This window comes from Anthonomus grandis (assembly GCF_022605725.1).
Source record: "Anthonomus grandis grandis chromosome 1 unlocalized genomic scaffold, icAntGran1.3 Chromosome32, whole genome shotgun sequence".
Taxonomy (NCBI): Eukaryota; Metazoa; Arthropoda; class Insecta; order Coleoptera; family Curculionidae; genus Anthonomus; species Anthonomus grandis.
This window is the reverse complement of record NW_026088427.1, coordinates 138,966-160,614: the sequence shown is the minus strand read 5'-3', so window position 1 is coordinate 160,614 and position 21,649 is coordinate 138,966. Positions and strand designations below refer to the sequence as shown.

Genomic DNA, 21,649 nt, shown 5'->3' with positions numbered 1-21,649 from the left:
TATTAATCGTAGAAAAAGAAATATACCTAATATAAATCTTGATTGATCCTACCGGTATATACTCGACTGCCTGAACGAAATAAAAATTATTTTCCAGGGAATTGATATTAAGCCTCAAGCTCTTTGAATGTTGGTGATATGAACCAGGTGATATAAATGGTTATACAGGGTAGGTCTTTTTTAAATTTTACATGAAATGATATTTTTCATTTCATATTTTTAGTTTAAGAAAAACACTAATTATTCCCGTTCGTTCAGTCTCAAATCCGTAAGTGAAGACGTCAATCCTATTTTTTGCCTAATTTGGGATGATATTTTGAAAAATCCTTTTGTACAGCCCTGGATAGTTGTACAGGGCAGCATTCCTCTAAATTTCACACGTCTAGCTTAGCTAGTCTAAGAAAAACACTAATTATTCTTGTTCGTTCAGTCTCAAATCCGTAAGTGAAGACGTCATTCCTATTTTTTGCCTAGTTTGGAATGATATTTTGTAAAATCCTTTTGCACAGCCCTGGACAGTTGTACAGGGCAGCATTCCTCTAAATTTCACACGTCTAACTTAGCTAGTTTGAGAAAAACACTAATTATTCCTGTTCGTTCAGTCTCAAAAGCGTAAGTGAAGACATCATTCCCATTTTTCGCCTAGTTTGGATTGATATTTTGTAAAATCCTTCTGTACAGCCCTGGACAGTTCTACAGAGCAGCCCCCCTTTAAATTTTACAGGTCTAGCTTAGCTAGTTTAAGAAGAACACTAATTATTCTTGTTCGTTTAGTCTCAAATCCGTAAGTGAAGACGTCATTCCTATTTTTTGCCTAGTTTGGAATAATATTTTATAAAATCCTTTTGCACAGCCCTGGACAATTGTACAGGGCAGCATCCCTTTAGATTTCAGAGGTCTAGCTTAGCTAGTTTAAGAAAAACACTAATTATTCCTGTTCGTTCAGTCTTGAATCCATAAGTAAAGACGTCATTCCTCTTTTTCCCCTAGTTTGGGATGATATTTTGTAAAATCCTTTTGTACAGCCCTGGACAGTTATACAGGGCAGCACCCCTTTAAATTTCACAGGTCTAGCTTAGCTAGTTTATATAAGCTCTTTTTGTAACCTGGTCGAACGAACTTATTTGTCTGAAAATGCTACTTTAGGCATTTGCATACTACTGCCTACTGTGACCTACACAAATGCACTCATAATAAAAAAAATGTTTCGAGGAAGCTGAAGCAGGAACTCATGGAACAAACATAACAGTCTGAAAGTGAAATAAACTGTGCCCTATCGGTATACACTTGTCTGTTTGTAGGAAATAGATAATGTTCCAGGGCATCAAGCTCTTTGAAAGTCGGCGGAATGAACCAAATTAGTTAAAGGAACTTTTTTAGACACCACAGAAGATTTCTTGGTGTTTAAGGACTGACCCTGTCTGTAATTTTAGGAAACGCACTCAATTGTTCGGAAGGAATAAAAGATAATTTACAGGGAATCGATACATATAGCCTAATGTTTTTTATAAGTTAGTGACTTACTGATTGTGAACTGTACAAGTGCACTCATCTGCAAGAAAAAAAATCTAGAACATTGATCCAGAATCTGGTGGAATGAAGCCATTGCCTAGAAGAAAACCAACTTTACCTGGAAAATTATTCATTCCTTTTCCAGACAACACAGTCAGTTATTTAGTAAACTAAATCCTAAGGTACCAGAAATAACCGAATACTATTTCCTTTTTAAATGATAATTCATATATAAATTCAATCAACCGCAGTTGAAAGAATGACTCTTTCAACTGCCTGGAATTAGTCAATAATTATATATTTATTACAGGCACTTATAAGAGAGAGAGCTGGAGAGAACTGCGTCCAAAAGCATAAAACCCTTTTGTCGTTCTATTTCTTCCTGAAAATATCAAAGAGGATTTAACAAATAACCTGATCAAGTGCTTGGAATTAGTCAATAATTATATATTTCTTTAAGGTACTTAAAAGAGAAAGAGACAGAGAGAACTGTGTCCAAAGGCATAAACCCGTTTTGTCAAATACATTTTTTTTAATGCAATTTTCAGAAACTTGAAAGCCTTGAAAGTTCTAGAAAGATGAGGACTATTGATGTTTGACAGTGGCATGACAGATGACACTTGAAATGTACGGATAAGATTGACAATTGACATTGATGACAGTTTAAAGTAATTATTAATTCCGAATAATTAACGTTGGTCTGACAGTTCACAGAGGACATATATCAGTTTTAAAATCTATCAATGATGTGTTATTTAAGGGTAATTTGTCCAATATAGAGGGCATGCGCGACAATATGGTTTTCTTTTAATGAATGACTAGTAAGAATATTTAAATAATTCCAAAAAAAAATTAAATTTTCTGAAAATTGTAGGCTCAAAAGACCAGGATTGGAGGTGATTTTCAGTGAATTTATTATTGCACCTTTCACTTTCTCTGTAGAATAAGGAATACAATTATTTCCCGTATAACAAGAAAACGAAGAAGAAGAAGACTTTTGATGGTTGACATTGGCATGAGAGATGATACTAAATGTACGGCTAAGATTAATAATTGACATTGATGACAGTTTAAAGTAATTAATAATTCCGAATGATTGACGTTGATCTGACAGTTCACAGGTGACATATATCACTTTTAGAATCTATCAATGATCTATTATTTAAGTATATATTGTCCAATATAGAGAGCATACGCGACAATATGGATTTCTTTTAATGAACGACTAGTTAAACTATTTAAATAGTTCCAAAAAAAAATTAAATTTTCTGAAAATTGTAGGCTCAAAAGACCGGGATTGAAGGTGACTTTCAGTGAATTTATTATTGCACCTTTCACTTTAACTGTGGAATAAGGAATAGAATTATTTCCCATATAAAAAGAAGACGAAGAAGAAGAACAAGAAGAAGAGAGGACTTTTGATGGTCGACATTAGCATGACAGATGACATTTAAAATGTACGTATAAGGTTGACAATTGACATTAATGCCAGTTTAAGCTAATTGTTGGTTCCGGGTGATTGACCTTGGTGTGATAGTTCAAAAGTGACATATACCGTTTTTAAAATCTATTAAATGAAAAGAGTCCGATATAAAAGGTATACGTAACAATATGGGCTTATTTTAATAAATGACTAGTTAACATTTCAATAATTTAGAATAAATTAAAAAAAAAAATGCAGTTTACTGGAAATTGTAGGCCTGAAAGTCCAGGATGGTAGGTAACTTGCAGTGAATTTATTATTGCACCTTTCACTTTCTCTGGAATAAGGAATATAGCTATTTCCCATATAAAAAGAAAACGAAGAAGAATAAGAGGACTTTTGATAGTCGACATTAGCATGACAGATGATACTTAAAAGGCACGTATAAGGTTGACAATTGACATTGATGACAGTTTAAGGTAATTATTCATTCCAGATGATTGACGTTGTGATTGACGATCGACATATATTACTTTTGAAATTTATTACCGCTATATTATTTAAGTGTAATTTGTCCAATATAGAGGCAATGCATGACAATATAGATTTCTTTTGATAAATGACTAGTTAAAATTTTATGATAAAGTGACGTATGACACTAATGACACTATTGATATAAAAGAGCAAATTAAGTTAAGTGGATCTCTTCAATCTTTAAATTTATGCCAGTTTCTGTGGATGTTTAGTGTCTAGACATATGTATAACGGGTAAACTGTATCTGGCATTGCCATTTTTTACCATCTCGAATCTGGTCATAATAAAAAGTTCTGGTTTATCTCCTAATGATTTTTTTTTCGGTGATTATCATGAATTTTTATGGGATCTCGTAGTAAATTAGGGACCTCTTAAGTTCTCAAGTGTTTGTTGTAATAACAGGCTCTGTTACTAATCATAAATATTATGCTATAACGAGTTGCCGAGCGGCGTTTAAAATATCATTTTAACCATGTCAAATTGAACTTAAATTACAATAGGTTGGAATAACTTTAGCAGGACGGTTTATTTTGAAAACGTTACCACGACTAATGTATAGTAAGTGGGCAAAAGTTACTTGGCTATTTAATAAAGAAAAAAATTCTCTCTGAATTACCACTGCTATTTTCTATAATACTCTAGGGCAATCTAAAAACTGATATCGATGAAATCTTAGAAACGTGGAGGATTTACTGTGCAGATCTGTTTAGGCATGAACAATTTCCACAAGAGAGTTTAAGGCCAAGTAATTATGTCAGAAAATCAGTGTTGCTATTTGCCTAAGTACATAAATTGATGCAATCGTTAAAGAAAAAAAAGATCTCCAGGACTCGATACCATACCAGGATAATTTTTTCAAATGTTGGTCAAAAGGGCGTACAGATTTCTTTACTCTATCAGTACGGCCATATGGATCACAGAAAAATTGCCTTAACCTGAGATAATTGACTTTGGGCCATCCTTATAAATATGAGAACTCCTATCCATCTGGTATCACTTATGAGTGGCACTAGGAATGAGGCAATGCTGTGTAGCATCACTCGATCTTTTTAACATATATTTGTGAATAGAATTCCAGTTTCTAAATATTTCACTCAAAAATGTTGTTACAAATTTTGGAAAGCCAGACAAGCTAGCAAAAGAGTTTCATTATACAGTGGTAGGCAACTAAAACGGTTATTGATGGTAACAGCTCCTAATGGGGTAGATAGCATTAATCTTAAATGATAGATGTAGTAAGGAAACCGCAAAGAAACAGTATAAAGCAATTTTAATCTGATTGAATTAATTAATACAAGGAATTGAATAGAATTTTTTTACTAGATATGTTTGTAAAGTCAAAAGTTGAATTTGTTAATTCATTTTGTGATCTTAAGGCACACTTCACCATCTTTCTAACCTCTACTTTTTAAAATACTTAGAAAAACATTTACTATAGAAAAATATTTTCTTCATTAGGGATTATAAATTATTCATAAGGCTTTTGGCCCTAGGTGGCGCCGCTAAAAAATTATTTAGAAAAAGGTACAAAAAGGCTATTTTCAAATAAACATTATTTACCCTATATAATTGATAGCGTTATCTTTATACGGCGTGTTATTATTCACAAAAAATGCAGTTTTATTTAATTTAATTTTTTTTTTATTTTTCATCACAAAAATGTTATAAAGATGATAGAAAAATAAAACTAGATAAAAAAATATTTTTCTCCTGAAAAAAATATAATTTTTTAAAGTAAAACGTTAATAAAAATTGTAGTTCTTAATGAGAACGCATATATCTTCTGTGGGTCATTATTTCCGCAAAGATACGTCAAAAACGACGTTAAAATAAAATATTTCCCGCACGCTAACAATAGCCAAAAAGCATACAGCAAAGGCTCACGTGAATTTTAATCGGCCCCTTAAATTTCATAAAATTTAAGGAACCGTTGCGACCTGATCGAATTCCCATTGCAGAAATAGAACAAAATTTTTTTTCGAATTCTAAGAATTTTCCTTGTTCTAAACACCAAATGAAAATATGTAAGTAATAAAGTTGTCGCTTCATATTTCTAGATTATAAAAAGGTAAAGATCATTCCTCCATCCTAATTAGAATCAGAGTTATAAGACGTTGAAAATCCGAGATTTTCGGCGAGAAATTACGAAAAGGCCATTAGAGCTTCGCTCTAATAAAAAGTGCTTTTTTAGCACTGTATAAAAATATGTTGGGATAGTTTGGTTACATTTACACAGGTAGGTAGGTGATGAAAACTATATTAAGAGAGAACAGGTAAGGCCTAAATGAATCATTATTTGAATTAACACACCTTTGTTTCTGGTTTCGAAGATTGTGTCATAAAATTCAAATATTTCTTGCAGTGTTAACAAAGTCTCTCTGGCAAAAATATACCTCTTCAAGCCAACAAGCCGTTGTCAGAAATTAGGATTAAAACAAGTTAATAGAAGTAAAGAGAAGCAAGAATAGTTTTATTGGAGTATATAAAAAAATTGTCTCAGGTTCATTTAAGTTATGCATAAAAAATTAATTTATTCGAAATAAGTAACAAAACAAATATGTGTTAAAAAAAACAACTGCTTTCTAGAATTTTTTTGAATATAACTGACGGAAATGATAAATTGGACTTCTCAGATATTACTCTTAGAAAGATATTTGAACCACATTCAAAATTATTTTTAAAATCTGTATCTATTGTAAGTATATAAAAACAATTTTTTATTTTTAATATTATTCATTGCACTTCATAATTTTGTTTTTAAAGATGTTTTTTAATAAAACCAAATGTGGAATATTTGTTCGTGACTTTTTTTCTATAATTATTATCATCTTTTTCTTTGTCTTTTTATACAGGGTGTTAGCCGTATATGGAAAAAACCAGAACGTAATTTCCATATCACCTGTTTTCAGAAAGATCAAACGTGGCATCTTTCTGAAAATTTCGTAGCCATAATAACAGACCCTATCGGTCTAAAATATTTGCAGCGTTGCCGCTTATATAGAAAAATGGCAACACCTTTGATTTTTTTAATAGAACATTCTATATATTTTTAGATATTTTGATGATTGTAAGTCTCGAGAGAGTGTGTTAAATTTTCCACATGTTCTTGCTATTATTTAAATACACTTGCCATGACAAATAAATGGTCACATCAAAGCTTTATTTGAGTGTTAGCAAAGAGAACTCCGTCTCCCATGCGATCTGAATGCTAGGAACCGATGTTGGCGGGGAGGACTACGGTACTGAGCTACGTAGACGAATGGATGTAATTCATATTCAAGTGCACATTTCCACTCAAGATGCCAGCGATCGGAGAAGCACCGGTTCCAGCTGATATCGTCTGGCACATTGTGTTTCTAAGGATTTTTTATTATTTAGAGAAATAGCTGAGGTTTTCTGTAGTAAATTAAGAAAAATCTCAAGAGCTGCATCGGTCTAATTTGTGAGTCGGGCAAGCACTCAGGATCCGATAAAGAGACTAGGAGACAAATTTTCTACCTGGTTACCAAAGAGGTGTCACGTGTTCCTTTTTTTTAAATAGTTTATTAAGCATAATGGTAATACTATAAACTGTCACTATCTTTTATTAAACCATTGTGACATTTTCATAAAGAACTAAGTAATTTACAAAATAAAAATGTTTAAAATTATTAGGTATAGGAATATATTGTATTAAATTAAAGGTATTTTAACTCTCCATTAGAATAAGAAAATAAAATATAGAGTGTTTCATTTAAAAAATGCTAGGTTCCGTTTTCCATATATAGTAACGCTAACGTAGATATGACCCATGGGGTCGTCAATCCTTTTACATTTTTTAAAATTTATTAAATACCTAGCAAGCATGCTTAATTGAAAGAACTCGTCCATTATCTCAAAGAGACCTACGTAACTAGAGAAAAAATAAAAATCTCTGCTTGAGACTTGGAGTTTTTTATTTTTTCTCTAATCATGCTTAAGCCTATAGGTATTTCCTTTAATTTATCCTTATACAAAAATTATTTAACATAATTAAAAAAAAAACTGTAAGACCCATACCTACTCGTCAAAACAGTTAACCATTACGAACTCACTTAACCAACTATTCTCTTTTACTCATTTTAATTATTTTAAATTTTAGTTTTTTCAGGGTATTGAACTTTTTATTTATTAGTTTTATTAAGATATTGTGAGTATGTTTTATAAAATTGTAATTTATATTATTGTATTTGTATGTAGCAGTATGCTGAATAAATAAATACTACTATTATTATTACTATTTTGTTTTCCAGGCAGTTGAAGCATTTTAATTGTAATTTTTTCTCTGATGTTACTTCAAACTTAGCAGTCGTAACCAGAATAAAAAGACCTTTAAAATAAGCTTATTACTTGAGCTCCACTTCTATTTTAGATTTTGAGGGTGGTTGCAACCCCCGTCAAGGGATTAAAATTATTAAAAAAGATTGTCCTCCTAAAATCAGAAATCGACGAGTACAAGCATTTTAAAATTTTTTTAAACAAGGGACTCAAACCTTGCTGAACTACTTTCGATAGTTAATTCTAAGCTAACATCATTGTAAATTATTTTTCTTGTCAATATATTTTGATTTTTACACTGAAATATGCCCAGTTGGTTTTATTACCTGTATTATCATTTTGTTCTACATAGAGAGACTCCTATAGTTATAGTACTTTTAAATAATGAGGCACTTTGTCATAAGGAAAAAGAACATAAAATATTAAAATTTATTTATTTAAAAGACATTAAAATCTAGAGTTTTAATTGGCACGTTTAAAAGCAAGCAAAAAAAAAACGAAATTTTCCCCGTTCTTAGATTGGCCATCTCAGTCTAAAAAATCTAAGCCAATCATGCTAAAAAAATACTCAGCACCTCAATAGCTATACTTCAAGTAAATACTGCGCAATCGCCATAATACCATAAGAAAAAAAAAGGCCTACAAAACCAACAATTATGTACCTTTCATTCGGTTTCTCTTGTACAAACCGATATTCGAGTTCTTTGTTTGCCTACTCTAATTTTGAAGGTTTTTTTTTAATAAAAGAAACGTTATTTTTTAAAGTAAAATGTTAATAAAAATTGTAGTTTTCAATGATGCGCATATATCTTCTATGGGTCATTATTTCCACAAAGAACCGTCAGAAGAGCTAGAATATCACACATTTCTTAAATTTTTCACTTTAAAATAAAATAGTAATCAAAAATTATACAGCAAAGACTCTAATCGACCCCTTAAATTTGCATAAAATTTAAGGAACCGTTGCACAAATAGAATAAAAAATTTTCTCGAATTCTAACGATTTTCCTTGTTCTAAACACCAAAGGGAAATATGTAAATAATAAAGTTGTCGCTTTATATTTCTAGATTATAAAAAGGTAAAAATCATTCCTCCATCCTAATTAGAACCAGAGTTATGAAAATCCGGATCCAATAAGCCAGTCATACCAAAAAATACTCAGCACCTCAATAGCTATAGTTCCTTTAATCAAATCTATTATACGCAAGTAAATACTGCGCAATCGCCATTATACCATAACAAAAAAAAAACACCTACAAAACCAACAATTATGTACCTTTTATCCGGTTTCTCTTGTACAAACCGCAATTCGAGCTCTTTGTTTGCCGACTCTGGAAACCGTTCACCGGATCCGTCGTCGTTGTGGTGGTGAACCCGCGAAACCGGAAGCGTCGCCATATTGTTTTCCGACTCCACCTCGACCGTGGCCACTTTAACCTCACCGCCGGACATTTTTAACCTTCTGGTACCTCAAAACAATCACAAGATCGTTGTCAAGTGATCAGCTCTCGTTGCCTTCCGTTCGAGATATCACATCACCTCAATGGTAAAGTCGATGAACGTTTTAGGGGTGGATACAAACGAAACGGACGAGTACTATTTAAAACCCTTTTGAGCGGTTCAAAGTTTACGAATCCTAGATGTAAACTAGGAGGGAATCATCGCGAAATAATAAGGAGAAAACTCGCAGGAATTGATAATATTATATAAAAGTTCCAACCCGGAACCGAGCGATACGAATGGCGGGTCGACTGGGTAACGGGAGTTTTCGGGAGGGAGCTTGCAGGAAGAAGGGATGCTGCAGTCACGTGACGCGACACGAGCCGTTTCGATTGGCTTTCGAGTGGCTGCGTCCCAGGGATTTCGTCCCAGTGACCCCGCGCGTGACCTCACCTCACCCTTAACACGATCTCGTCGAACGATTGTCCCTCTAACTCTTACTTATTGTTTATATTTAAGTCGAGCTGATTTGATTAGTTATAAGGGGTCGTTTAGGGGCAATTAGGAGATCCTGTCAAATGACTGAGGTTTATGTAGGGCATAAAATGGGGCGTGATGCTGTTTTGGTTTACGCGCAAGAGCAACGAAAAGAAATGTAACAAACATGGGCGGTACGATTAATTATTTAATTGTTAAAAATTTCAGAAAAGTATGAATCCTAAGAGAGACTCTTATCTCCAAGGTCTTATTGTACATATTATGTGTAAAGAATGTTATTTTTACAGAAATTTAAATTGCCTCAAAAAAAACCAATTTTCAATCCTTGTTTTAAGTTCTTGATAATGATCAATGAAAGAGTAACTTTAAAATTTTTAATATTTTAATTTTTTAAAAATACAACCAAAATAAGGCTATCTAATCAAAATTAACTATGTCATCAAGAACATATCCAGATAAGTGATTTTCTCGAAAGCCTGACTGGATAGGGACAATTAATTTACTCTTGTTCCAGTAATTACCCAAGTAACACACGGTAGTTAAATAAACGTTTATTTTTGCTTTAAACCAGGTGTGCATTTTTGGATGAATTTCAACTGTAAATATCACTATAAAACCTTTACTTTTATCGTTAAATCATTGTTGATATGGCATTTATAATAAAGGTATCTATTTAAGGTTAAATTCTGGTATATTTTGGGTGTCCAGGAAGTCTACCAACAAACTTTACATTTATGATAAATATTTTTATAGAAGTATACCACTGCATTTTTCTAAAATAATAATAATAATAATAATAATAATAATAATAATAATAAAATAATAACTATAAATTATTTGTTTGTTAAATAAACGTCTTTTATTTAACAAACAAATAATTTACAGTTGTGATTATCATACATACATTTCTATAGGAATATAAGAGAGGCGAAGTCTAGCCATGTGGCTACTCTTACTTAACCTAGCTAATCCCTCTGAAGTGAAAATAAAACAATATCATGCAACTTATTAGCGAACAGCTCTTTAAATGTACGCATACATTGTAGAAAAAAAAAGTTACTTAAAGAATTATTATACACAACGACAAACTGTGCGATACAAAAGACCGTAATATAGCTTTATCCAGTAGCAGGTAGAGATTTTCTTTAAAAAGTAGATAGTTATATTTTGAAATAATTTTAAAGCCTAGTCCAGCTCAGCATAATGCCAATACCTGTTTATAAATTCTTCAAATATATTATAAGGTTGGTTTATTACACAAGTTAGATACACTTTTCCTGGTTATTCTCCCATTTTTTAATTTTTTTTATTAAGTATTACCTCAACATGCTCATTTTAAGTGTCTTTTTGTCTTTAATAAGAAAGAAAAAAAATCCTTTCTTATTCATGGTGAGTTTATTGATTAAATAGAAACAAACGCATTTTGTATTTAAATTTATTAATATTAAATATTTTAAAATTATCAGGTATTATATGAGAAGGATCTTTTACACATAGATGTTTTATGTAACGGGATGGAGAGTTTGTTTTTGTTTCTAATATTTTGAGCATGCATGCTTGTGCTTGGCAGAAATTTATATTTAAGAGTATTCGAAGTGTTAGTGGTATTGAGAAGCTTATGCACAAAATTTGAAAGATGTAGTTTTCTACGGCTTTCCATATTTAGCCAGTTAGATTCTACAATTTTATGAGTAATGTGGTCATGCTTCCTGATTCCATATATCAATCTACAGCATGCGTTCTGTACCCTTTGTATTTTTTGTTTATCGAGAGCTGTAAGACATGGACCGTATATAAATTCACCATAGTTAAAATGTGAGAGTATATAATGTGTCGCATAAACTTTTTTCAACGAGTAGTTAAGAATGTGCCGATTATTATATAATAATTTCAGCACACAGAAGCTTTTTCTTGTTATATTCTGAACGTGTGCACTAAATCTTAGATCTTCGTCAATAGTTAAGCCAAGATTTTTTGCGCTGGATACAAATTTTAATGTAGTATCATTTATTTTTAATTTTAAGTTGTTTTTAATAGAGTTTCTTTTGATTTTGCTGCCAATACATAATAGTTTAGTTTTGTCAGAATTTAAGTTTAGGTTATGTTCAGCAGATAATTCTTTAATTACCTAAAGATCAGCGTTTATTTTATCGGCCATTTCTTGCGATTTGTTATAATCAAAAGAGACATGGACTTGTGTGTGATCCGCGTATGCTTGTGTTTTACAGTATTTAGGTGCGAGAATTATATCAGTGGTTTAAATAATAAATAGAAGGGGCGACAAAATAGCTCCTTGTGGCTCATCCGACAGAACATCCAATGCATTCGACGTAATATTGTTATAGACCACCTTTTGCGACCGTTTGCTTAGAAATGAATTAATTAATTGAACAGAGTCCGCGTCGAACCCATAATATTTTAGCTTAGCTAATAGGAGACGGTGATCCAGAGTATCAAAGGCCTTGGAGAAGTCTAGAAGTACCAAAATATTTATGTAGCCTTCATCGCAGGCCCTGAATATATCAAGCACAGATGCTAAAGCAGATACTGTACTAAAATTCTCTCGAAATCCACATTGATTATCAGGCAGGATTTTATTAACAGTAAAATAAGTGAATATTTGGTTATAAAGGATTCGCTCAAAAATTTTTGACAGGGTGGGAATACTTATGATTCTCAACTCAGAAAAATGGGAGGGCTGACTGTTCTTTGGTAGTGGGATTCCCAGAGCAGTTTTCCAGATTGTTAGGACTTGTTTCTTCTCTATAGCCGTGTTAACAATGTGTAAAGTTATATGATCTATTAAGGGGCTACATATTTTTAGCATTTTTGCATTAATTTGATCTGTACCAACAGCGTTAGAGGTTGGATATTATTTAGAGCGGAGTGTATTTCATCTATTGTAGCTAAAGAAAATTTAAAGTTTATTTCTGGGTTGAATATATGAGTGTTATAATATAAAATTTGATTATTTGAGGGATTTGATATGGATTGCAAAAAGGATGTAAAATAACTATTAATTTCATTAGGATTTGAGAAGTTACTTGGTATAATGTGTTTTTTTTGTGAGCGAACATTTAAAGCTTGAAGAGTTTTCCAGAGTTTAGCTGTATTGTTTAATTGATAAGTATTTATAATATATCTCTTTTTTGCAGCTCTAGTGGCAGATAATGTCTGGTTACGAATATTTTTATAGAGTAAATGGTCAGCGTCCGATGTAGTTTTTCTATACCTTTGCCAACTTTTATCTCTCAATACTAGGTGACGAATTTCATCATTTAACCAAGGAGCTTTTGGTTTTGTTGCTCGGACCTCTATTAGGGAAGCATGTTTATCAAAAAGTACTATAATGAAATGGTTGAAAAGTTCTAGTTTACTTTCTAAGTTCTCTTAAAATTTGATGCCACGACATATTTAAAAGATCATTTTCAAAATTTAATTGATTAAAATTTCTAAATGATCTAAATAAATTTAATTTTTTAAATCTTTGTTTAATTTTAAACCTTTTTTTATATCGGGATCATTTTATCACACATTTGAAGTGTAGTGATCAGGTTTAAAGACTAGAAATGCCGAAATTTTCTCCTATTTGTAAACGGAATCGTATATTATATACGTATATTCTCACATATAATTTTCTTAAAACGCACTTTTCTCTCACGCAATTATTTACTAGAAAAAAAAATTTTTATTAACCTTACCATTATCCCCCCACCCACCCCACTTAACTTACCAGTAAGAAATTGTTTTCAAAAATCATTGTTTTCTAAAATAATACGTATAAATACACAGCTGGTTTCGTCGTTAATATCCAATCTAATAACACAATTTGTTTACATAAATTTGATATAATTATATATTTGTAATAAATATCTAATACAAAAACAGTACTATTAGATTGGAAATTATGGACAAAAAACAGTGATTTTTTAAAGGAATTTCTTACTAAGCAAATGTTTGGGGTGGGTGGAGGGGTAAGGGTTATTTTGATATAAATAAATATATATACATATTAATAAAATAACAGTGCTATTAGATTGGGAATTATGGACGAAAAACAATGATTTTTCAAAGAAATTTCTTACTAAGCAAATGGTTGGGGTGGGTGGGGGGTAAGGGTTATTTTGACGAAAAACAATGTTTCTGCAGAAAATTATTATTATCAACAATATTTAATTTAATTACACTTTATTTAAATTTTATATATTAATTTTTAGTATAAGTACAGCGTCATTAGATGGCATAATATGATCAAAAAATTGTGATTTTTCAGAAGAATTTCATCAAATATTTGAGGTCTAGTAATCAAGTTTAAAAACTAAATATGTAAATCCTGTGTCAATTTTTTTAAATGCCGAAATTTGCTCACTTTTGTAAACAGAATAGTATATGATATGCGTATATTCTACAGTTTAATAAATATACATACTTTGATCATATACGGTTGATAAATATACCAAAACCAAAAATTTACTAAAAAATCGTTAAATAAATATATATGTAACGATAATAGTATATGATGTGTTGCTTGGATAAGAAGTTGTTCTTTGACAAAAGCTTTAAATCTAAACCAATAAAATAAATAAAAAAATAAGCATTTAGAAATATCTTACTAAGTTTGTATTGCTTGTCGCCTTTCTTAATAGATCCAGAAATTTTTAGAGTTTAATTTGAAATATTCATATATCAAAGGTCTTATTAATACCATGTTTATAGTCTACAGTATTTAATTTGGAATGTATTGTAATTATTTTTATGCGTTTTAAAGCCCTTATGTCAAGTTTGTTTCAATTCATCTTGAAATAATATATTTAAAAAACAAATTAGTTTTTTTTTATGTAAAATTTATTTCTCATACATATAGTGCCAATTTATAATTATTGGTATTTATCTCTATCTTCAAAGTCCAGACTTAAATATCCTAAATAAAGCAATTTCTTGAGAACTTAATTTATATCAAATATTTTTTTAATTTTAGAAGAAAGTGATCGCTCTTTAGTTAACGCATCAACTTCTGTAATTCTGCGAATAACTTCAAATTCAAATATCGCGCAATAGACACAGGTTTAAATTTCCCGCCACACGCCACCCAATTTGATCGCTCTCCTTCTTGTCAATAATGTCAGCGGCATTAGGCAACACGCATTTCTCTATATTTGTGTTCTGTAAGTGCAGTGGTGTTTGCACCACCTCTGTAATTACAGATACAAATTTCCGATGGAAATATCTTTTACACCTATTATGTTGTATTATAGTTTTAACATCATCAAACCCCGATTTACAGTTGGCGCAATTTTCTATAAGATTACCATTGCCCATATAATCTTGTCCAGCAGTAGCATTTGAAAAAAAGAAAAAAATATCACACTAGAACAATTAAAACGTAATTAATCAATATAAAACAAATGTTTATTTACTTTTTAAAAACACGACTAAAACGATCGTGTTGTTGAACGTGGAATTTAGAAAATAGAATATATTTATTAAAAAAAATAGGTTGTAATGAATAAATTCGAAAATAAAATCAAAGTAATTGTATTGAAGTGTTTTTCCCGTTCGTTAGATGTCAATTAAAACAATCAAAAATAGTCAACTAATTTGTTTTACACACTGACACTACGAAAACATGATCACTTACATAATTTTTACTGAATTTATTTACAAATATTTAAATCTCGCGCCAATATTTCGAACATTACTTCAGTGAACTGCCAACTCTCGGTGACGCGGCGCCTTATATATTCAGCTGAACCTTCTAGACGTCGTGCAAAATCAGCTGATTTCTTGATGTTTATAAGATCCTTACAGTATATAAAATTATGTCGTTTTTCTCATAAATTGTTGATATTTTAACAATATTGGAAACGCCGAGTATATCAGCCGATTCTCCGTCATTTCGAAATAACAGAAGTGGCACATCGCACGACATCGCTGCAGACACGTGGAAGGTCAGCGAATCTTCCGGAATCATAGTCAGCTGAGTATATAAGGAACCGCGTCGCCACTGAGAGTTATTTGACAGTTCAGTTCATTGGCGCGATATTTAAATCGGACATAAATACGGTCACATAAATAGTCACAAGTGATCGTGTAAGTGGGGAAATAATACAGTTGACTATTTTTCGAGCACCTTAAAAAACGGTAAAACCGATATAATAATTTCAAATTCTCATTTCGTTGATATTTAAATTAGAAAAACCACTTACTTGGCATTCTTAGGATATGCTTTGGTATGATATACGTGAAAATCGTCTTCGGGCTGCTTTGGCATTAACGGGGTCCTATCGGGCCTAAGATGCGTTGGCGACGTATGAGATCCGTACCCATCTGGGTTTAGCTGAAATAAAAAAAAAATTGCACACATTTATTAAACCTTAGTAGTGATCATAACCTAACTTTTATCAAATTAAACAAGCAACGTTGCCGAGGAGTAAATAAGTCTTTTATTCTGCGAGCAATTTTATTTATATTCAGATTTTATTTTTTTAGGGTTTTTCATTTCTTCCAGGCATTTAAAGTCATTTTTTCTCAACTCTAGTAGTTAAAGCATTTTTTTTTTACAGGCATTGCAAGTCGTTTTTTTTTAAATTAATTTCAGACACTTAAAGCCATTGGATTTATCATCTTTTTCAGGTATTCGCAGTTATTTTCTTTTAATTCCAAGCAGTTGAAGCAATTAAGAAAAAAAAAATTAGATACTTCAAGTCATTAATTTATTGAATTTCTTTCAGGAATTCGAAGTCGTTTTCTCTTAACTTTAAGGAGTTGAAACAATTTCTCATTTTTTACAAACATTTCAGGCGGTTTTCTAATTAATATTAGTCACTTAAAGCTATTAAATTTCTAATTTCTCTTAAGCTACTAAAGTGATTTTGCCCTGTGAGTGACTGTAACTCTAAGTGATTAAAGCAATTTTTATTTATTTCAGGCATTCGAAGTAATTTTCTTTCAATTCTACGTAGTTAAAGCAAGATAAAAAACAAATTTCAGGCACTTAAAGCTATTAAAATTTTCAGTTCTACCAGGCCCTTGAAGTCATTTTATTTGAATTTTATGAAGCAATTTCTTAGTTTTTCACAGGCCTTCAAACACATCTCGTGAGAGTTAGATACTTAAAAGCCACGAAATTCTTATTTTTGACAGGTATTTAAAGCCGTTTTTTATTTTCAGTTCTACCAGGCATTTGAAGTCATTTTATTTGAATTTTATGGAGCAATTTCTTAGTTTTTTCACAGGCCTTCCAAGTCGTTTTTAGTTAAGTTTAAATACTTACTAAGCTACAAAATTCTTATTTTTCACAGGTATTTAAAGCTATTTTTTTAATTAATTTTCAGGCATTTAAAGCCATTCAATTTTTCATTTCTTTCAGGTTTTTTAAAGTCATTTCACCTAAGCAATTGAAGCAATTTCTTATTTTTTCACAGACATTTAAAGTCGTTTTTTTAATTTATTTTAGACAATCATGACAATTAGATTTATCATTTCTCTAGGCATTTTAAGTCATTTATTTTTAATTCTAAGCAGTTGAAGCAATTGAGAAACAAATTTCAGTCACTTAAAGGCATTAATTTTTTTATTTCTGCCAGGCATTCCAAGTCTTTATTTCTATTAATTTACGATCCTTAAAGCCTTTAGGTTTATCGGTTTTTTCAGGCATTCGAAGTCATTTTCCTTCAATTCTACGTAGTTAAAGCAATTTAAAAAACAAATTTTAGGCACTTAAAGCTGTTAAATATTTCCTTTTTACCAGGCATTTGAAGTCATTTTGTCCTAACTTTGAGTGGTTAAAGCAATTTCTTTTTTTTTCCAGGCACTTCAAGTCTTTATTTCTATTAATTTAAGACCTTAAGATTTATCAGTTTTTTCAGGCATTCGAAGTAATTTTTCTTTCAATTCTACGTAGTTAAAGCAAATAAAAATCAAATTTCAGGCACTTAAAGCTGTTAAAATTTTCAGTTCTACCAGGCCCTTGAAGTCATTTTATTTGAATTTTATGAAGCAATTTCTTAGTTTTTCACAGGCCTTTCAAGTCGTTTTTAGTTAATTCTAGATACTTAAAGCCACAAAATTCTTATTTTTCACAGGTATTTAAAGCCGTTTTTTTAATTAATTTCGGACACTTAAAGCCATTTAATTTATCAGTTTTTTCATGCATTCAAAGTTATTTTTTAAATTCCGAGCAGTTGAAGTAATTGAATAAAAATCAGACATATTAAAGCCATTCAATTTTCATTTCTTTCAGGTGTTTTAAAGTCATTTCACCTGAGCAATTGAAGCAATTTTTTATTTTTTCACAGGCATTTAAAGTCGTTTTTTAATTTATTTTAGACAATCATGACCATTAGATTTATCATTTTTCTAGGCATTTTAAGTCATTTATTTTTAATTCTAAGCAGTTGAAGCAATTCAGAAACAAATTTATTTGAATTTTATAAAGCAATTTCTTAGTTTTTCACAGGCATTCCAAGTTAATTTTTAATTAATTTTAGATACTTAAAACCATTAGATTTATCAGTTTTTCAAGCTTCAATTGAAGTCATTTTTTCAAAAAAAAATTCAAACACTTGATGCCATTAAATTTTTCATTTCTACCAGGCATTTGAAGTAATTTTATTTCAATTTTAAATAGTTAAAGCAATTTCTTAGTTTTTCACAGGCATTTGAAGTCGTTTTTTAAATATTTTCAGACATTATGTTTTATGTAAAAAGAGAATTACATAATATAACCTGTAATTTTTAATACATTATTTGGTATGTGAATTATTAATTCACATAGTTTATACGGAAAATTTGAACTTTAAGATCTAGTTTTTATATATAAAATATAAAATACACAATATCAACTGTAAAACCGGAGATTATTAAAATTTTACTTAATATATCAAATAGCAATATTATTACTTAAGATATTATGTAAAATGTACATGACTTATTAGTTAATATTACTACCATTTTTATCAGTGCATATATTAAACCTTAGGAGTGATCATAACCTAACTTTCACCAAATTAAGCAAGCAACGTTGCCAAGGAGTAAATAAATCTCTCATTCTGCGAGCGATTTATCTTACCTTAACTACGGTTCCTACAGGTTGCTGTTGAGGTAGCAACAGTTGCTGCTGGTCCATTTTGGAGGAAGGAGGCGTCACTGGTTTCTTGGCAGGTTGAATCTGCTCGACGGGCGGCTGTTCTCCCAAAAGTCGTTCTTTCATTTCGTGGATGTACGGACACCGTTGCATGTTTGTCTTATACTGAAAAAATTGAAAAAGATACAGTTCCTGAACCAAACGAGCATTAAAAAAAGAGTAAGACATATGAAATTATTAATAGGTTCTATTTAAAAAATTCCAACATAAAAGTAATGACAGAGTGTACATCAACGTGCCTAAACGAACTCATTGGTATCGTGAGTATTTAATTGATTGCTGGTTCCACTATTGATTGAACCCCATTATGTAACTCCAACCAATATGTCACGGTCTGCTACCGTCGCGTCAGTCACTTCCACTCTTATTCAGTTTAAATAAATTAAGAATTCATAAGGCGAAGCGTCCGCGTGCCCTTTTAAAGCCATACACGATGTGTTCAGGCACATCAAACTGAATCGATTATGGCACACCATAAGCAAATGTATGCACAAACCCGTATAAGGAGAGCCGATTCCGAAGAGGAAACGCTTCGATTATCTAAAAATCCGTTTCGTTTGGGTTTTATAGATTCATTGACTTCATAGAAGCTTTGAATAACCCATCGAATGGCGGAGTGGTCTAATAATTTAGGACGACGTCAATGGGGCGAATTTAAAAGTCGATTAGCTCGTTTGATACGTCAACAAAGTTTGCTGATGATAATGAGGTATTTGTTGTGAAACATTAATAGATCTTAATATAAATGTGATGAATATTTTAATAGTGACATATCATATTTGAATATTTAATTTTTACTGGCTGGTGAGTCCCTAGTTGCTTCACTTGCCAAAGTCTTTGATTTACCAAATTTCCTTCCTCAACAATTATTTCAAATTGACCATCTCTGTTTATTTGTTGGGTTGTGTGCTGATTATCCAGAATTCCAGGGAGCGAAATACATATTTTCTTCAATAGAGCTTTAAAGAAATTAATTTAACCACTTTGTCCAAGAATTCCTCTAATAGGAAATATTTTTCTCAGTATATGCATCCCTGAGAATCTGGAAACTTCCAAAAGAAAATCAAATGAAAATGTAAATTCTTCTTGAGATTTCTTACTGCTTATGCTGGAAATAAATCTGCTGACCGTACTTATATTAAGCCTATATTTCAAAATTTTATACAATACTATAGTGAGAACGAAATTTATCATCGAAAGAAGTGAATCATCGAAACTTCACTGCCCAACATTTGCCAGAGTGAAAAGTCCAACAGGGAGACATTGGAAAGACAAAGACCACAGACCACTTGGACATTTGAGCTGGTACCTAAACCTATCAGAGACCAGTGAAAGAAACATTTGTTCAGCTGCACTTCTGATACTGCTTCATTAATATCTTAAGCACCATGAGAGACCTAAATCTAAATTCGCATTAACAAATAGAAGAACTCGCTCTAGAATTAATAAGAGATTTTACACGGAAGTACAAGTCCAAGTGGAAAGTGGCAAAGTATTCAATTTCGATTTAATGATTTTGGTTATTAATTATTTCAATTCTTGATAATAAATATGAATTATTGAGTAATTCTCTTTCATTTATCATAGTGTTGAGTCGTTCCGTTAGTTCCGCAAGAGTTTATCAAGTATGTGAATGTGGCTTTACTTTGACAGTATGGTGACATTTCTCGAACTGCGTGACAGCAGGGCCTTGAAAATGCTTCTACTCCTCGATATATAGATGGCGGTAAGAGAGCGAAATTACTTGGATCCTCGAGACTACACGGACTGTCAAGCGTCTGATATGTCAGGTTATAAAATGCGGCCATTTTTCATAGTTCTTTAGCTGCAGAAGCTTTTTTTTTACCTATGCCGAAAAATTAACTTTGATTAATCAAATTTTGCGAAATAGTTATATTCTATAACAAGTGAGAATTAAGCAAAATTCTACACGAGTAGTACGGCTCTACGAGTCTAGAATTGTCTATTTCGCACATGTTATAGACTATACTTTTTCTACGACTATCAAATAAAACAACAGGGTGTTCCAAATTTAAATGTTAAAAATTCAAAGATAAAAGGTCAGTAAAATTAGGGTAAAATAGAGTAAAAAAACCTTACAAAATCTATTTGTTATATTTCGCACAAAAGTATTCCAGGTGCTTAGTTCAGTTTATTGTGTATCATCTGTAATTAACTTTTATTTAGGTGTGCTGACCCGTGGTATTGAAAAAACAATTTCTAAAAAAGCAGTTAAAGAACTACTGAGAAATAAAAAATTAAAACTTTAAATCGAATATAGACATTGACGATATTGCATTTGCATAAGTAATGTAAGCAATTAAAGTGAGAAATTGATTTAATCTGCCTGCTATAGTTTTTGAAAGAACCACGCATTTCCAACAATTTCAAGCGCACGATATAGTAAAGCGAAATTTAAATTTCGCGCCAGAATCGAATTTTAAAGTTCCCGCTATTGTCACGTCACAAACTTATCATTGTTTCCGGTTAATGCTACTCCTCGACATGCAGATGGCGCAACATTCAATCATTGATTCTTATGGGAGATTCCTATCTAAGAAGTATTAATCTATGTTTATACATTCGAATCGCGTTTTGTATTTTGGATTGAGTTGTTTGTGTAGTTTTTTGTAGTAAATCGTGAGTATTTAGAGTTTACCGATGTAAAGACATTTGTGCTTAATTAATAAATGTGGTTATCCGATGACTCTTAAAATTAGTGGGAAATCTGTTGTTTTATGATGCTAGTTTCAGAAGTTATCCTTGCTAATATAAATTAATTTATAAAATGTTATTATT

At 31.2% G+C, this 21,649-nt stretch overlaps 1 protein-coding gene across 17 annotated transcripts in view; it reads right to left on the bottom strand.

The window, feature by feature from the left end:
• LOC126749386 (proton channel OtopLc-like) overlaps nt 1-21,649 on the bottom strand; it is a 111,030-nt gene that overhangs the window by 45,611 nt on the left and 43,770 nt on the right. For 15 of the 17 annotated variants that reach the window (XM_050459058.1, XM_050459060.1, XM_050459072.1 and 12 more), the window contains 2 exons: nt 18,776-18,955; nt 15,912-16,042 (listed from right to left, as the gene is read on the bottom strand). In XM_050459058.1, the coding sequence (XP_050315015.1) occupies nt 15,912-16,042; nt 18,776-18,955 (311 nt within the window). Of the gene's footprint in view, nt 1-9,043; nt 9,417-15,911; nt 16,043-18,775; nt 18,956-21,649 lie in introns of those variants that run through there. The other 2 variants (XM_050459069.1, XM_050459076.1) reach the window with 2 other exon arrangements.